We start from the raw sequence: 13,114 nt of genomic DNA, 5'->3' as shown, positions 1-13,114 counted from the left end.
TGGAATCGCAGTACGCGTTTGGTGGCCTGGTTTTCGTGAAGCTGCTACGTATAGTATATACAGATCTGAAGTAGGTTCTGATGTTGTACTTGAAACCAATTCTTCTTATCCTTTCCGATAATCCCCTGATGTAGGGAAGCGCAAGCACTGGTTTTAAGATAATTTTTGATGATGTATAGTTCCTTCTCGAGACCTTGCTTCGTATTACAGAGCCCGAAAGCACGGTCTAATAGAGTCTTGATGATTCCTCTTTCAGTTGATAAATGGTGGTTGGATTAGTGGTTCAGATACTGTCCCGTGTTAATGGGTTTACGGTATACAGATGTTTCCCAATTAGTGTCGGTCGGTCCTCTTCACTAATACGTCTAAGAACTGCAATTTGTTGTGAACTTCATTGTGAAATTGATGGAAGGACTTACGTTGTAGATGTGTTTCAGGAAGGCGTCTAGTTCAGTATTCCAAATCGGAACTATAAATAGTCAATTCTCGGAGAAAGCAGTCCAGTCATCACTCGAAGACGATTGTGAATACTTACAATCTAAACGTCGTGAAGTAACTTGGCTTAGAATCTCTTAACGTTTTATTTTTAGTTTTGGTTCAATTGTTCTATTTTTACTTGTATTTTATTTCACTATTATTTCATTTTAGATATTTTTGCTTGATATAATTGTTATTTTCAGCTATTCATTTTTGATTTTTATTTTTTAGTTCTTTCAGAGATTTCAAATCATTTTATATGATACCAGACAATGGAAGTCCAAACTAATGAAATTCTAAAAATCACTATTTGAAAACTGTCATCATACTATTACTATACAGGGTGTAACTGAGTAAGTGTAAAACATTCAAGGAGGTGATTCCTCATAGAAAAAATTAGGATCTTTCATATAAAGAAACTTCATTAGAGCATCCCTTGTTAAGATACAGCCCCTTGAAGGGGTACATAGAATTTGCATAACGATTTTTTTCACAAGCACTGAATAAGTTACAATATTGAAATCAACCTGACGTTTTGTACTACCAAAAAGACACTTAGCCAGAAACTTATTTGGTTTACCCCATGGTTGTGAGGGGTGGAAAACGCAACCCCTAAGATTTATTTCCGATGTAACTTTTTGTCTTATTATTTGTTTACCATTTAAACATTTATTTCCGATAGCCTGTTTCATTCTAAACAAAAAATGTTTCTTGGGTTTTTTGCCAAAATAAACCAGTTCGCAGCAAAAAATTATTAACGAACAACTACAGAGATACATCGTCATAAATGCGAACTGGATTTATTATTATTTTGTAGTTAATAATTGCATTAAACGATTAAAGAGTAATAAACAAAACTAATAATATTAATAACCAAAACACCCAACATGTAGAAATCATAGTAAATGTTCAATATGTCTACCTTCAGACATTATGCATGCGTCTAGACGTCGGCGCATTGAGCCACGTATTCGCTCAAATATTCCTGGAGTATCTCTGATTAGCCTGCAAGCATCGATGATGCGGTTTCTTAAGTCCTCTACATCGCGAACAGGAGTACGATAAACCAAATGCTGTAATTGGCCCCAAATAGAGAAATCGAGAGGATTGAGATCCGGGGATCGAGCGGGACAGTTTTGTGGTCCTCCTCGACGTATCCACTGATTTGCATATGTTTCAGTTAAATGCCGACGTGCTACTTGACTAAAATGGGCGGGAGCCACATCATGCATAAAAAACATATCCCTCCTGACGCCCAAAGGAACTTCCTCCAGAAGTACTGGATGCACTTCTCTTAAAAATTGAACGTATACCTCACCATTTAAACGAGGAGATAGAAAATGAGACCCAATTAAATCATCTCCAATAACTCCGAGCCACACGTTAAAAGAAAGGTCTTCATTCTCCCATATGTGGTAATTATGAAAATTATTAATCTTTTCCCGAGAAAAACTACATTCATCTGTGAATTCTATCGTCTTCAGAAAGTCACAATTTCTTCTAATCATTTCCAGCATCCTATTGCAAAATTCAAGACGGTTCGGAAAGTCTCGCGGTAACAGTGCCTGTACTCGTTGCAGATGGTAAGGGTATAAGAGTTGTTTCTTTAAAATTCAAAATACCGTCATATGATCAACGTTTAGCTGAAAAGCAATCTTTCTAGTACTGGTAGTAGGTTGTTCTTCAATCAAATTAAGTACTGCTTCCTCAAGCTGTGGTGTTCGTTCTTCTCGATGGTGACCACAATCCTGCGTCCTTTTGTCGAATGAACCATATTCTCGTAATCGTTGATGAAGTTGAGCAAATATTTTATGTGAAGGATGCTGCCGTTGAGGATACATTTCAGCATATCTTCTAGAAGCTTCTAACTCATTCCCCTGCGACAGACCGTAAACGTAATGCATATCAGCCATTTCTTCATTTGTGTGTGTTATTTTGATAACAAGTGAATTATTAAAGTAACAAATCAAGAACAGAACAACAACACACAATTAGAATTAATTCAATTTCGAAAATTCACAAACTGACAGCGTCACACCAATTTAATTGTCACTATCGCTAATAGCGACCTACTAGATAGATTAGTTTCGTATTTTCGAATTTATGACGATGTATCTCTGAAGTGGTTCGTAAAATAATTTTTTTTTGCGAAATGGTTTATTTTGGGCAAAAAACCCAAGAGACATTTTTTGTTAAGAATGAAACAGGCTTTCGGAAATGTATTTTTAAATGGTTAACAAATAATAAGACAAAAAGTTACATTGAAAATAAATTTTGAGGGTTGCGTTTTCCACCCCTTACAACCATGGGTTGAACCAAATAAATTTCTGGATAAGTGTCTTTTTGGTAGTACAAAACGTCAGGTTAATTTCAATATTGTGATTTTTTTAGATCTTGTGAAAAAAATTGTTATACAAATTTTATGTACCCCCTTTAAGGGGCTGTATCTTAACAAGGGATGCTCCAATGAAATTTCTTTATATGAAAGATCCTATCTTTTTTCCGACGAGGAATCACCTCGTTAAATGTTTTACACTTATTCAGTTACACCCTGTATTTTATAATTTTAAACTCTCTAATAATGACTTTTTCAACTTATTTTTTCAGTATCGTGGAACCATGGGCTTTCAGTCGATTGATCTCTTATTTCAAACCGGGACAAACCACAATGACCAAAACCGAAGCTTACTACTACGCAGCATTAGTATTAGTAATCCATCTAGTTTACGTCGTTTACATCCACAACTACGTCATCTGGATGTATCAACTGGGCCTTGAAATAAAAACGTCATTTTCCTCGTTGCTTTACAGAAAAGCTCTAAAGCTCAGTCCAGCTTCAATCTCTGAAATAACTTTGGGGAACATCGTTACGCTTATAACAAGAGATGTCCATGCTTTCGAGCAGTCCATTTGGTTCATCAACGAAACTTGGATTGGGAGTATTCAAACATGTTTCATTTGCTATTTGTTGTACGCGAAACTTGGTGTGGTTTCCTTCATTGGAATAGGAATATTACTGAGTGTTCTACCATTGCAAGGTATGTGGTGTATGATGAATGATTAGGAATTATAGTTGGAGATATTGAAATAAATACTGAAACTAGTTACAAAATTGGAATCATACAGTGAGTTTTAAAAAGTTTGCACCATATTGCAAACTTTTTTAATATCCATTTGTCATAAAAAAAATTTCCTGATAAAAATTGGTGCGTTGCGGGAAACTTGGAACGGGGAAAAAATTTGATCAAGAGTGAACAAGTATCCTTATTTTCAACATCATTGAAAAAGTGTATTTAAAAAACTTATTTGAATTTGAAAACAATATTCATATTTGAAATCACAGCCGCCTACGTAAAAAACAAAAAAAAAACATCTCTAACCTCATAAATAGTAGGAGTATTAGTTAATTATTCAGCATTCAATAATTCAGTCATTTATTTCTTCTCATTAAATCATACTGATAGTTATCATGGACATACATATAGAGTAAAATACCAATTTTGCATTAAAAAACTAGTGATGATTCAAACCATTTTCAATAAACATCGATATACTAGTTTGAATGATAAATTGGACTTAATTTCGCATTGAAATATTAATATGAGGGAGGCACCTAAGATGTATATGAGATACTAGTACTCTTTATGAGACTAGAACGTTAAAAAAATTGTTTTTTTTTGATTGTCTGAATATTGTCTTCAAATAAAAAAACAACTTTTTGAATAATTTCGAATAATTTAGTAGTTTACTCTTGATGAAAATTTCTATTTTTTGTTCTTCCCTGTATACCTTTCGGAAATTTAGAATTTTGACAACTCGAATCCAAGTTTCCCGCAATGCACCAATTTTTATCAGTCATAAAATTTTCTGACAAATGGATAATAACAAAGTTTCCCATATGCAAACTTTTTGAAACTCACTGTATATAAGATACTTCGCTAAAAACGGAACTTATATAGGGTCTTCCAGCAGGGATTTCCGAACAATCAATAAAGGCTACCTTGTTGAATCTACATCTGTCAAATTCATTCTGTTTTGCCAAATCGCCATGGACGGATATTGCATTCAACAACACCTGCAAATGATAAAATGTTTTATAGAAATAGGTATAGGTACTGTTTGGGCAGCGTACCGCGCGCTTCGCCCATTAAACGGTTGCCATAATCGTCCTACCGCAATATGGTGGATGAATTTCTCTCCACTGGTTTAGTAAACAATCGATCAACACACGTACGTCGACGAAACGCAAGATCTGCCGAAAACATAATCGCTGTCTGTGAGAGTGTGCAGGAGAATCCGAGCCAATTTTAACTGATCCAGGATCTGAAGGTCAACGACCATAGACAACGATGTGTGTTCGCTGAATGGACCCTGAAGTAGTTGGCAGCTGACCCTAATTTTTGTCAAAAAATCATCTTCAGTGATAAGTCCCATTTCTGGATGAGTGGGTTAGGTTAGGTCCAAAGTGAATGGGACCATTCGACCCTCCACCGCAACCCGCAAGGGTTTATTGTGGCTCACACATATTCACACTCGATCAAATAAACCCAGCTTCTTGACGAAGCCGATTAGTTTGTATAGTGAGTGGTCTATCAGGTCAGATGGTAAAAGTACGGCCCTAGCGAAACCTGATTCGATCTCCAGTGAGGCAGGCACAAAGTACATGCTCTGCTGTTTCATCGTTAATGAGGTAGTCGGATAGTCAAGGTGTAAGATTCTCACCTTGATACCCGCGACAACCTTTCCATATGAGGGTTTTTGCACGTCAGCTACACCTGATGATGCCTTAGATTCAACCGTGCAGGGCTTTTTTGCCTCTAGTTTGGTGAATCATCACTTGACTGCAAACGTTTGCTAACCTGCTCCTGGGGAGCTCAAGAATTTGGGGCAAGGCGCTTTCATAAGGTACCCCACTCTTGAGGAGACGACTCAGTCGTTTCCTGGCTGCACCACCAAACCTATTTTTTAGGTTCAGTTATTGGATCAAGAGTTCGTTGGAGTCGTAAGCTCAACATCCATCTCCTCTGTAGACTCAGTGTCGGAAAGAATTTTTAAGTTTACTCTGCCCATAAAAGTCCCACGAGTAGATAGGGAAAGGTCAGTCATGGCAGAACCCAGCATTACCGTGACAAGGCGATACTACGACGAAAGGGCGCCCGTTATCTCGAAGGTTCCGTAAAAACAACTGATAGGCTCAGTGTCATTCATCTCCTCGGCACATATACACACACCTTAGGATCAAGCCATCGTTAGGATGCCATTCAGTTAGGGAATAACAGAACCACAAGTGATTCTGTCATTCCCGTATCCAGCATGGCTACGTGGAAGCAGGCATCCGATGGCTGGTTTGCTCAACCCTCACATCCCAAGCCAATGCACTCGCCAAAGACATCATGCACAGTGGTTCAGTCAGTGAAAGATGAACAAGGACAGTCAACCCGCCAAGAGCGTCCAATGCATACCGAAAAAGTCACTATTTGGTGTGAATTTTAGACTGGCAGTGTCATCGGTCCATATTTCTTTGGGATCCACCTGGCCATCACTGTCAGCATCGAGCACTATAGGTCGATAATAACAACTTCTTCTGGCCTGAATTAGATGATCTGGACACCAACGACATGTGGTTTCAACAGGACAGCTCTTCTTGCCACACAGCTCATGCCACATTGGATATTCTGCACGAGCGATTCAATGGCATGGCCATCTCACCTGGAGGTGATGTGAACTGCCCAACGGGATCGTGCGATTTGTTTCGTTAGACTTTTTTGTGAGGTTTTCTCAAGTCACAAACCACAGCGGTTCTCAAAGCCAACCTAACCCATCTCATCGGTCAAATTCAGCCTGATTTATGCGCCAGGGACATGGCGAAAGGCGAAAAGTAATCTTCGTGTCATTCAGGCTTGGAGTCCAGCTCCCTTACCCTTTCGGCTGATTTTTGGTCTCGAGAAGAACCAATGGGTTCATGACTGATGGTATGGCGGCATGAAGTCCTCAGACATCAGTACCGCCCTTCACGGGATACCCCTACCTGACTGGGGTGGGATGAATGAGAAAGGTATTCATCCGTTAACGGGGGACATGAGGGCCTCAGAGTGTCGGGGCCTTCTATATCGAAAGGGGTCGTCTACAGCATAGTCTGTGGCTTCCCTAACTAACGGGTTTTCGTGAGATTCCGTACCTTCAAAAACTCGCTGATTCCTCGACTGAATGGACTGCCGAATGGAAGGCAGCTGCAAATCTCTGCGGATGGCTTCGTTCCACACAAACCAAGGAGCATTCACAATTATTCTAATTAACTTATTTTGTAGTCTTGCCAAAATGGAAATGTTGGACGGAGCCGCTTGTCCCCAGACTCCTGAAGCATACATGATGACAGGCTTGAACATCGTGTTGTAGATGGTAATCTTGTTCTTTGTGCTTGATTTGGATTTTCAGTTGACCAGAGGGTACAGATTAGCTATCCGACCCTCGATCTTTGACTTAACGCACATGATGTGCGAGTTCCAAGTGAGCCTACGGTCTATTAGAAGACCGAGGTACTTTACCCGCGCTTGCCAGTCAATCTCCCTTACAGAGATTCTCACTTTTCTGGCCAGAGAAGATAGTAATCTTCCCATGGTTATCGCCTGAGTCTTGTCCGGGTTTACTCGGATCTTCCAATCAAGGTACCAGCGCTCGAGGTCGTCCAATGCACGTTGCATGTAGACGACGCCGAGCTCTCGACCCATGGAAGATGAGAGAAGAGCCGTGTCGTCGGCGTACCGGGATATCTTCACACGCTCGGACCTGGGGAGGTCGCTGGTGTAGAGAGAGAGGGCACGGCCCCCTGTGGACCAGGGACATGGAAAATTCGACGTTTCGAATGTGCTCCTCCTAGAGAAGCCGTAGCGGACATTTGAACGATGAAATATTTCACCCATAATGGCGTCAATAGGCTTTTGAAACGAATAAAAATTTCGATGTTATCTCACACACTTTGTTTTATTCGAATTTAAATATAGGAAGCGCTTGATGAAAGACCCTATACATATTTTCCATAAACATTCGGCAGAAATATATTTTTTTAGGAATTTTTTTTCAATGTGTTTTATATACAGTGCATTACAATTAGAACAAGCCTCTCTGAATAAGTCAGTGGATATTGGGACTATTAAAAATACAGTATCCTGTTAACTATGGTTTTCAAGGAGACACATTTCTACCTCAAAATCAACTCCTTGTCAGTCATCAAATCTCCATAACAACCCACATGTGAAGAATTCCAAATGCGAGTTGATACATCATAGGAAAGATTATTCAATTCTGTATCCGACTTAACATAACAACGATGAGCACATAATGCACAAGATACAAGCTACAAGGTATTCGTTATACTCTCGAGAACCTGTAGAATCCAACTAATCAGCTGTAGCCGAAAATGCATTTGAAGAGAGCACTCACAATATTTCGTTCGACAAAACACAAATACTGAAAGTACTACGCAATACTATATAGAGAGGCAATAGAAATTCAGAGGAAATTGGACAGAGGAAATTAACATAAATAAAATCTAGCTACCAGTCCTCAATTCAATAATTACATACAACATGGCTGTTCAGGAATAGCATAAATGTTGCAGTGCTCAGCCACGTTGTTCCTATGCAAAATACGCAGTCTTTCACTGAAGAGTGAGTCTAACAAACTTTTTCAGAATTCCTTATCGACAAAAATTACATCATTTTATAATGATAATGATGCACGAAGATGATTCCGACAGAAAAGTTGCATCAACATAAATCCAGCTTTGTTTCACACCACATACTTGTAGGATGAATGTACATTTTATCTGAATGGGCCAGTGAATCGTCAGTATTGTGATTCAAATCCCTATATGGCCTTTTAAATTCATACCCTGTATCTCCAAAAACTGAATGTCAGCGTAGGAATTTTGGAAAATCATTTTGAAGGACCATTTTTTTTTGGAAGCAAACCTATAAGGTGAAGGATATTTCAATTTGCTGATTGATCAAGTTTTGTTAGACATCACAACGCCATCCACTTAGATGCTTCATTGCGAGACTGTGTAATTTTTCCACAAGATGCATTGAGCAATACTAGTGCGACAGTTCTTCGTTGTTACCCTTTCGGGTCGATGGATTGAAAGAAGAGGCTCTACAGAATAGCCACCCAGATCCTCAGATTTAACTCCTCTGGACTTTTCAATATGGAGATGGTTCCAATCAGATTCCTACAAGACTTATTCAGGGTGACTCTTTCTTCATCATAATGAATGATCAATTTTGCGTCATAATACAAGGAAAATAAGTATAAAATCACTTTGTTTCAGTTTTCATTGGAAATTATGTCAGTAAATTACGACTAGCCACCGGAAAGAAAACTGATGAACGGTTGCAGGTGATTCAAGAAATTCTTTCCACAATACGAATAATCAAAATGTACAATTGGGAAGAACATTTCACTGAGAAGATTAACGATGCCAGATTGTGAGTGTATCCATCAGAACTATTTTCAGTTGGTTATAGTATTCTGAACACCTCGTACTGTTTATTTGAAAAACTTTCTAGTTGAGAGTAATTCTTCTGTCATTCTAAAAATCATAGAAAAAATTCAATAACATATTTAGTTACTTATAATGCACTGTTTGAAACCTTCGGTGTAGTAATGAATATTACCGGAGTTTTTCCCAACAACAAATCGTCATTTTTAACACCTCGACACGTGTTTCGATCACCAATTGATCATCTTCAAGAGAAAGATTGAACTGAAAACTTCGCGAAGCTAACGCTATTTATGCTATACAGATATACCATACAGGTATACCACCCCTAAAATAATTTTACAATTTGCCTTATCTACTATTTTACAATATGTCCTTATATAATGTTTAAATGTTATAGCTATATATAAAACAATTTTCAGCTGTATAAAAAATTAATTTTCAATATTGCCTATCTAAATTTATTTTCACAATGTGTCCTTATGTAGTAATCAGTAAATCCAATAATATTATTTTAACAAGCTATATAGTATGCTATTTGGTATTGGTCCGTTATCGTTATTCATAATATTATTTTGTTTACTTATTTGTACACTCTCATAGGCATCTAGTTGTCTATTGTTGTTAACTGTCTAACTAATCTTAATGAACTGAAGTCTATGGAATGGTTTTGATGCAAAATATGATGGGCGACTGCTGATTTTTCAGGTCTTCATTTTTTAAGTGTGCTATATGTTCCTTATATCTTACTTCAATAGATCTTTTTGTCTGTCCATAATAATTTGCATCGCATTAATTTGTTATTAAGCTGAAAATTATTTTATATCTAGCTATATATTTAAACATTACATGAGGAAATATTGTAAAATAATAGATAAGGCAAATTGTAAAATTAATTCAGGTGTGGTATACCTGTATAGTATATCTGTATAACATAAATAGCGTTAGCTTCGCCTAAGTTTCGACTTCTGAGGGTTGTCGTTCGTAAGGGTGCGACATCTGGTTAACGGGACAACACATTTTACAAAGATTTTTTTATTTAATCTTTCTCTAGAAGATGATCACTTGGTAATCGAAACACGTGTCGAGGTAATATTCAACCTTGTTAGTTAGTCATTAAAAAACTTGACTACTGTTGATCACTGCCAACATTTTGAGTGTTTTTGGCACTCAATTACATTTTTTACACAAAATTTGATACAAATTCTTTGATCCATTTTTTTCGGAAGCAAAAAATTGCCGAACACGCGAAATTTGAACATTCACCGTATTTTCGGAACAGACCTTGCACTTCCTGAAATTTTTCGACTGAGCAACATAATTCCTACATGTCTATTCCAAGTGCCTAATACAATCATCAATTTTCAGGAAGGAAATCAACAAAATGTTATTAGGAGTGTACCTCAAATTCATCATAGTTGTCCTTGGCGTACTATTTTCGAAACTGGGGTTCTATCTCCTCATCATGTCCTACATATGGATGGGCTACACAGCTGAGGCTGAACTAGTATTCTACGTGCTTACCATATTCAAAGACCTGAAGCATACTCTTGGGGTTCTCATACCATTTGGAATTGGCAGAGGAGCGGACCTATACTCTGCCATCATCAGAATAAACAAAGTTATCCAATGTGAAGAACTCGACAAGAAAATCGGATCCGATGAGCCCACTTCGAAACCATTTGTGGAATTAACAGAGGCTACAGTTCGTATAAAGGAAACAACTATTCTGAAGGATATTTCATTCAGGACGACATCTGGATTAACTTTGGTGACGGGTACTGTGGGTTCCGGCAAGACGTCTTTATTGAAATGCATTCTTCAAGAGTATACTTTATCTGAAGGATCCATTGAAACGGCTGGACGCATTTCCTACGCCTCTCAGGATCCTTGGCTGTTTCCATCTTCTATCAGACAAAATATTCTATTTGGAGAGAAATTCAACGAGAAAAGGTACTATATTGATTATTATTATTCCCCTTTTAATCTAGTACACAGCTTGAAATGCGTATTTAACAGAGATGAAGCATCTGAGCAACAGCTCATTAAATTCAGAAGGATGTATTAAATTTTCTTCCAGTCTTTGGAAGTTATTTACATTTTTTGCAAAAAGATAGAGGAGCAGAAAACCAAAAAGGTTTTTCCATCAACTGAAAAAAATATTCTCATTTCAAATGTAAATATGATTTTTTTATATGGTTGAGAGGAAAAATAGCCTTCTGCTAAACACCGTCACGTAGATGAAAGATCATGTGTTATTGTAATCATATTTTTTTCAACCGAAGCTTAGAATACTCGGGCCATCTCCCCGAAGCCCCGATACATTCGGAAGGTCGCGTCAGCATCAACAGTCAATGACCCCTCACCACATACACAATACACAAAGAGTTGAAGATCTAAAGAATCAGATTTGAATAACTTTGCGGATAGATTGGAAGAATCCAACTTCATACACAAGTCGATAAAAATAATCTCGGACAGTCAAGCGGCGTTGGAAGCTCTTGGCTTCTAAATTGGTAGCAAATTGCCAAAACCGACTTCTCCCGATTGAAAGACTTGACAGATTGTCTCTGGTCTGGATTCCTAGCCATACTGGTCTGGAAGGCAATGAGGCTGCTGACTCCCTTGCAAAAGAGGGTGCTGCAAGCAGCTTCATCGGACCAGAACTTGTCATTGGCAGCGCTTTAGGCTTTGCCAAACAAAGATTGAACACCTGGATGTCAAGAAGATTTATGGACTTCTGGTAGAATCTTCTAGGATTGGCTCACTCCAAGGCGTTTATTCACCCTTCGAATCTTGATACTAAACAGTTGCTGGACTACAGTAGGAATGAACTACGATGTCTAATATGCCTTCTTACATGTCACTTGTCACATGTCACTGTCACATGTCATTTGAATCATCATATGCAGAGACTCGGACTATCGGAAGATAGTGTGTGTCGTCTCTGTTTGGAAAATGATGAAACAGCAGAGCCCATCTGACCTGAAAGACCACTCACCATACAAACTAATTGGCTTCGTTAGGAAGCTTGGTTTATTTGGACGAATGTGAATAGGTGTGAGCCACAATAAACCCTTGCGAGTTGCGGTGGAAGGTCGAATAGACCCACTCACTCTGGACCTAACCTAACTCAACACAACTTTGATTTTAATGATTCAGAGGGGTATTCATTGGTCCATTTAATGCCTATTCTATAGAAATCACATAGATGATGATCAAAAACTGACGAAGCCTTCTTCTCGAACACACTGTATTTTTTCAGTGCACAGTAAAGTGATCCTTTGAATCTCTACTATTATAAATTGATATTCTTACGAATTATCAACTGAAAATAATGTTTTCTGTTAAATTTATTTCATTCTGATTTCAGGTATGCGGAAGTAGTACGAGTTTGTGCATTGGAATATGATTTCAGTTTATTCGATAAAGGAGACGAAACCATCATTACAGACAAGGGTGCCAATTTGAGCAGAGGTCAGCAAGCCAGGGTGAATTTAGCCCGAGCAATATACAAAGAAAGCGAAATTTACCTCCTGGACGATTCCTTAACAGCTTTGGATACACACGTACAGGACTACATCTTCAACGAATGCATCAAAAATCATTTGAGAAACAAAATTTGCATTCTTGTTACTCAGACCGCTAGTCATATAGAAGAAGCTGATAATATCGTTATTATGGCCGATGCTCAAATCAAATATCAAGGCAGACCGAACAAGAACGTTTTGGAAAAAATCAGTGAGCTCATCATCGAAGATGACGACTTGGAAAAAGAAGTTATCCAGGAAAATCACCAACTGCAAAACGGACATGCCCTAGAAACTGAACAGCAAATGACGAAGAAACAGATATACAGTGAAGTAAATATCAAAGGAGAAGTCGACTTCGCTGTCTATAAAAAATATTTCATTTTTGGTGGAGGGTTTTTGCTCATGTTCTGCAATATATTTTTATTCGGAATTGCGCAGGGCACTGAATCGTATTCTGACAAGTTACTCACTCAATGGTAAGTTACCAAACTTGTTGATATCACTCAGAATCCTTCATTCCTTAGATATCCATAGAATCCACGATGACTTCCCAAGTGATCAGGTTTTCATCAATAATTACGACCACATCACTAACTACAAAAGGCTT

At 38.0% G+C, this 13,114-nt stretch overlaps 1 protein-coding gene across 6 annotated transcripts in view; it reads left to right on the top strand.

Moving 5' to 3' along the window:
* The window catches only part of LOC111502768 (probable multidrug resistance-associated protein lethal(2)03659), a 47,373-nt gene that overhangs the window by 6,423 nt on the left and 27,836 nt on the right, over positions 1–13,114 (top strand). For 4 of the 6 annotated variants that reach the window (XM_074174843.1, XM_074174840.1, XM_074174842.1 and 1 more), the window contains exons 4-7: positions 3,085–3,515; positions 8,804–8,960; positions 10,343–10,927; positions 12,348–12,983. The exons of the other annotated variants lie outside the window; for them this stretch is intronic. In XM_074174843.1, coding sequence (XP_074030944.1) covers positions 3,085–3,515; positions 8,804–8,960; positions 10,343–10,927; positions 12,348–12,983 — 1,809 coding nt within the window. The remainder of the gene's footprint in view (positions 1–3,084; positions 3,516–8,803; positions 8,961–10,342; positions 10,928–12,347; positions 12,984–13,114) is intronic. 6 annotated transcript variants of the gene reach the window in all.

Source organism: Leptinotarsa decemlineata, unplaced genomic scaffold (genome assembly GCF_025532065.1).
Source record: "Leptinotarsa decemlineata unplaced genomic scaffold, Ldec_3_MD MMD2_tig00000882_RagTag_RagTag, whole genome shotgun sequence".
Taxonomy (NCBI): domain Eukaryota; kingdom Metazoa; phylum Arthropoda; class Insecta; order Coleoptera; family Chrysomelidae; genus Leptinotarsa; species Leptinotarsa decemlineata.
This window is presented reverse-complemented; position numbering and strand designations above follow the sequence as displayed.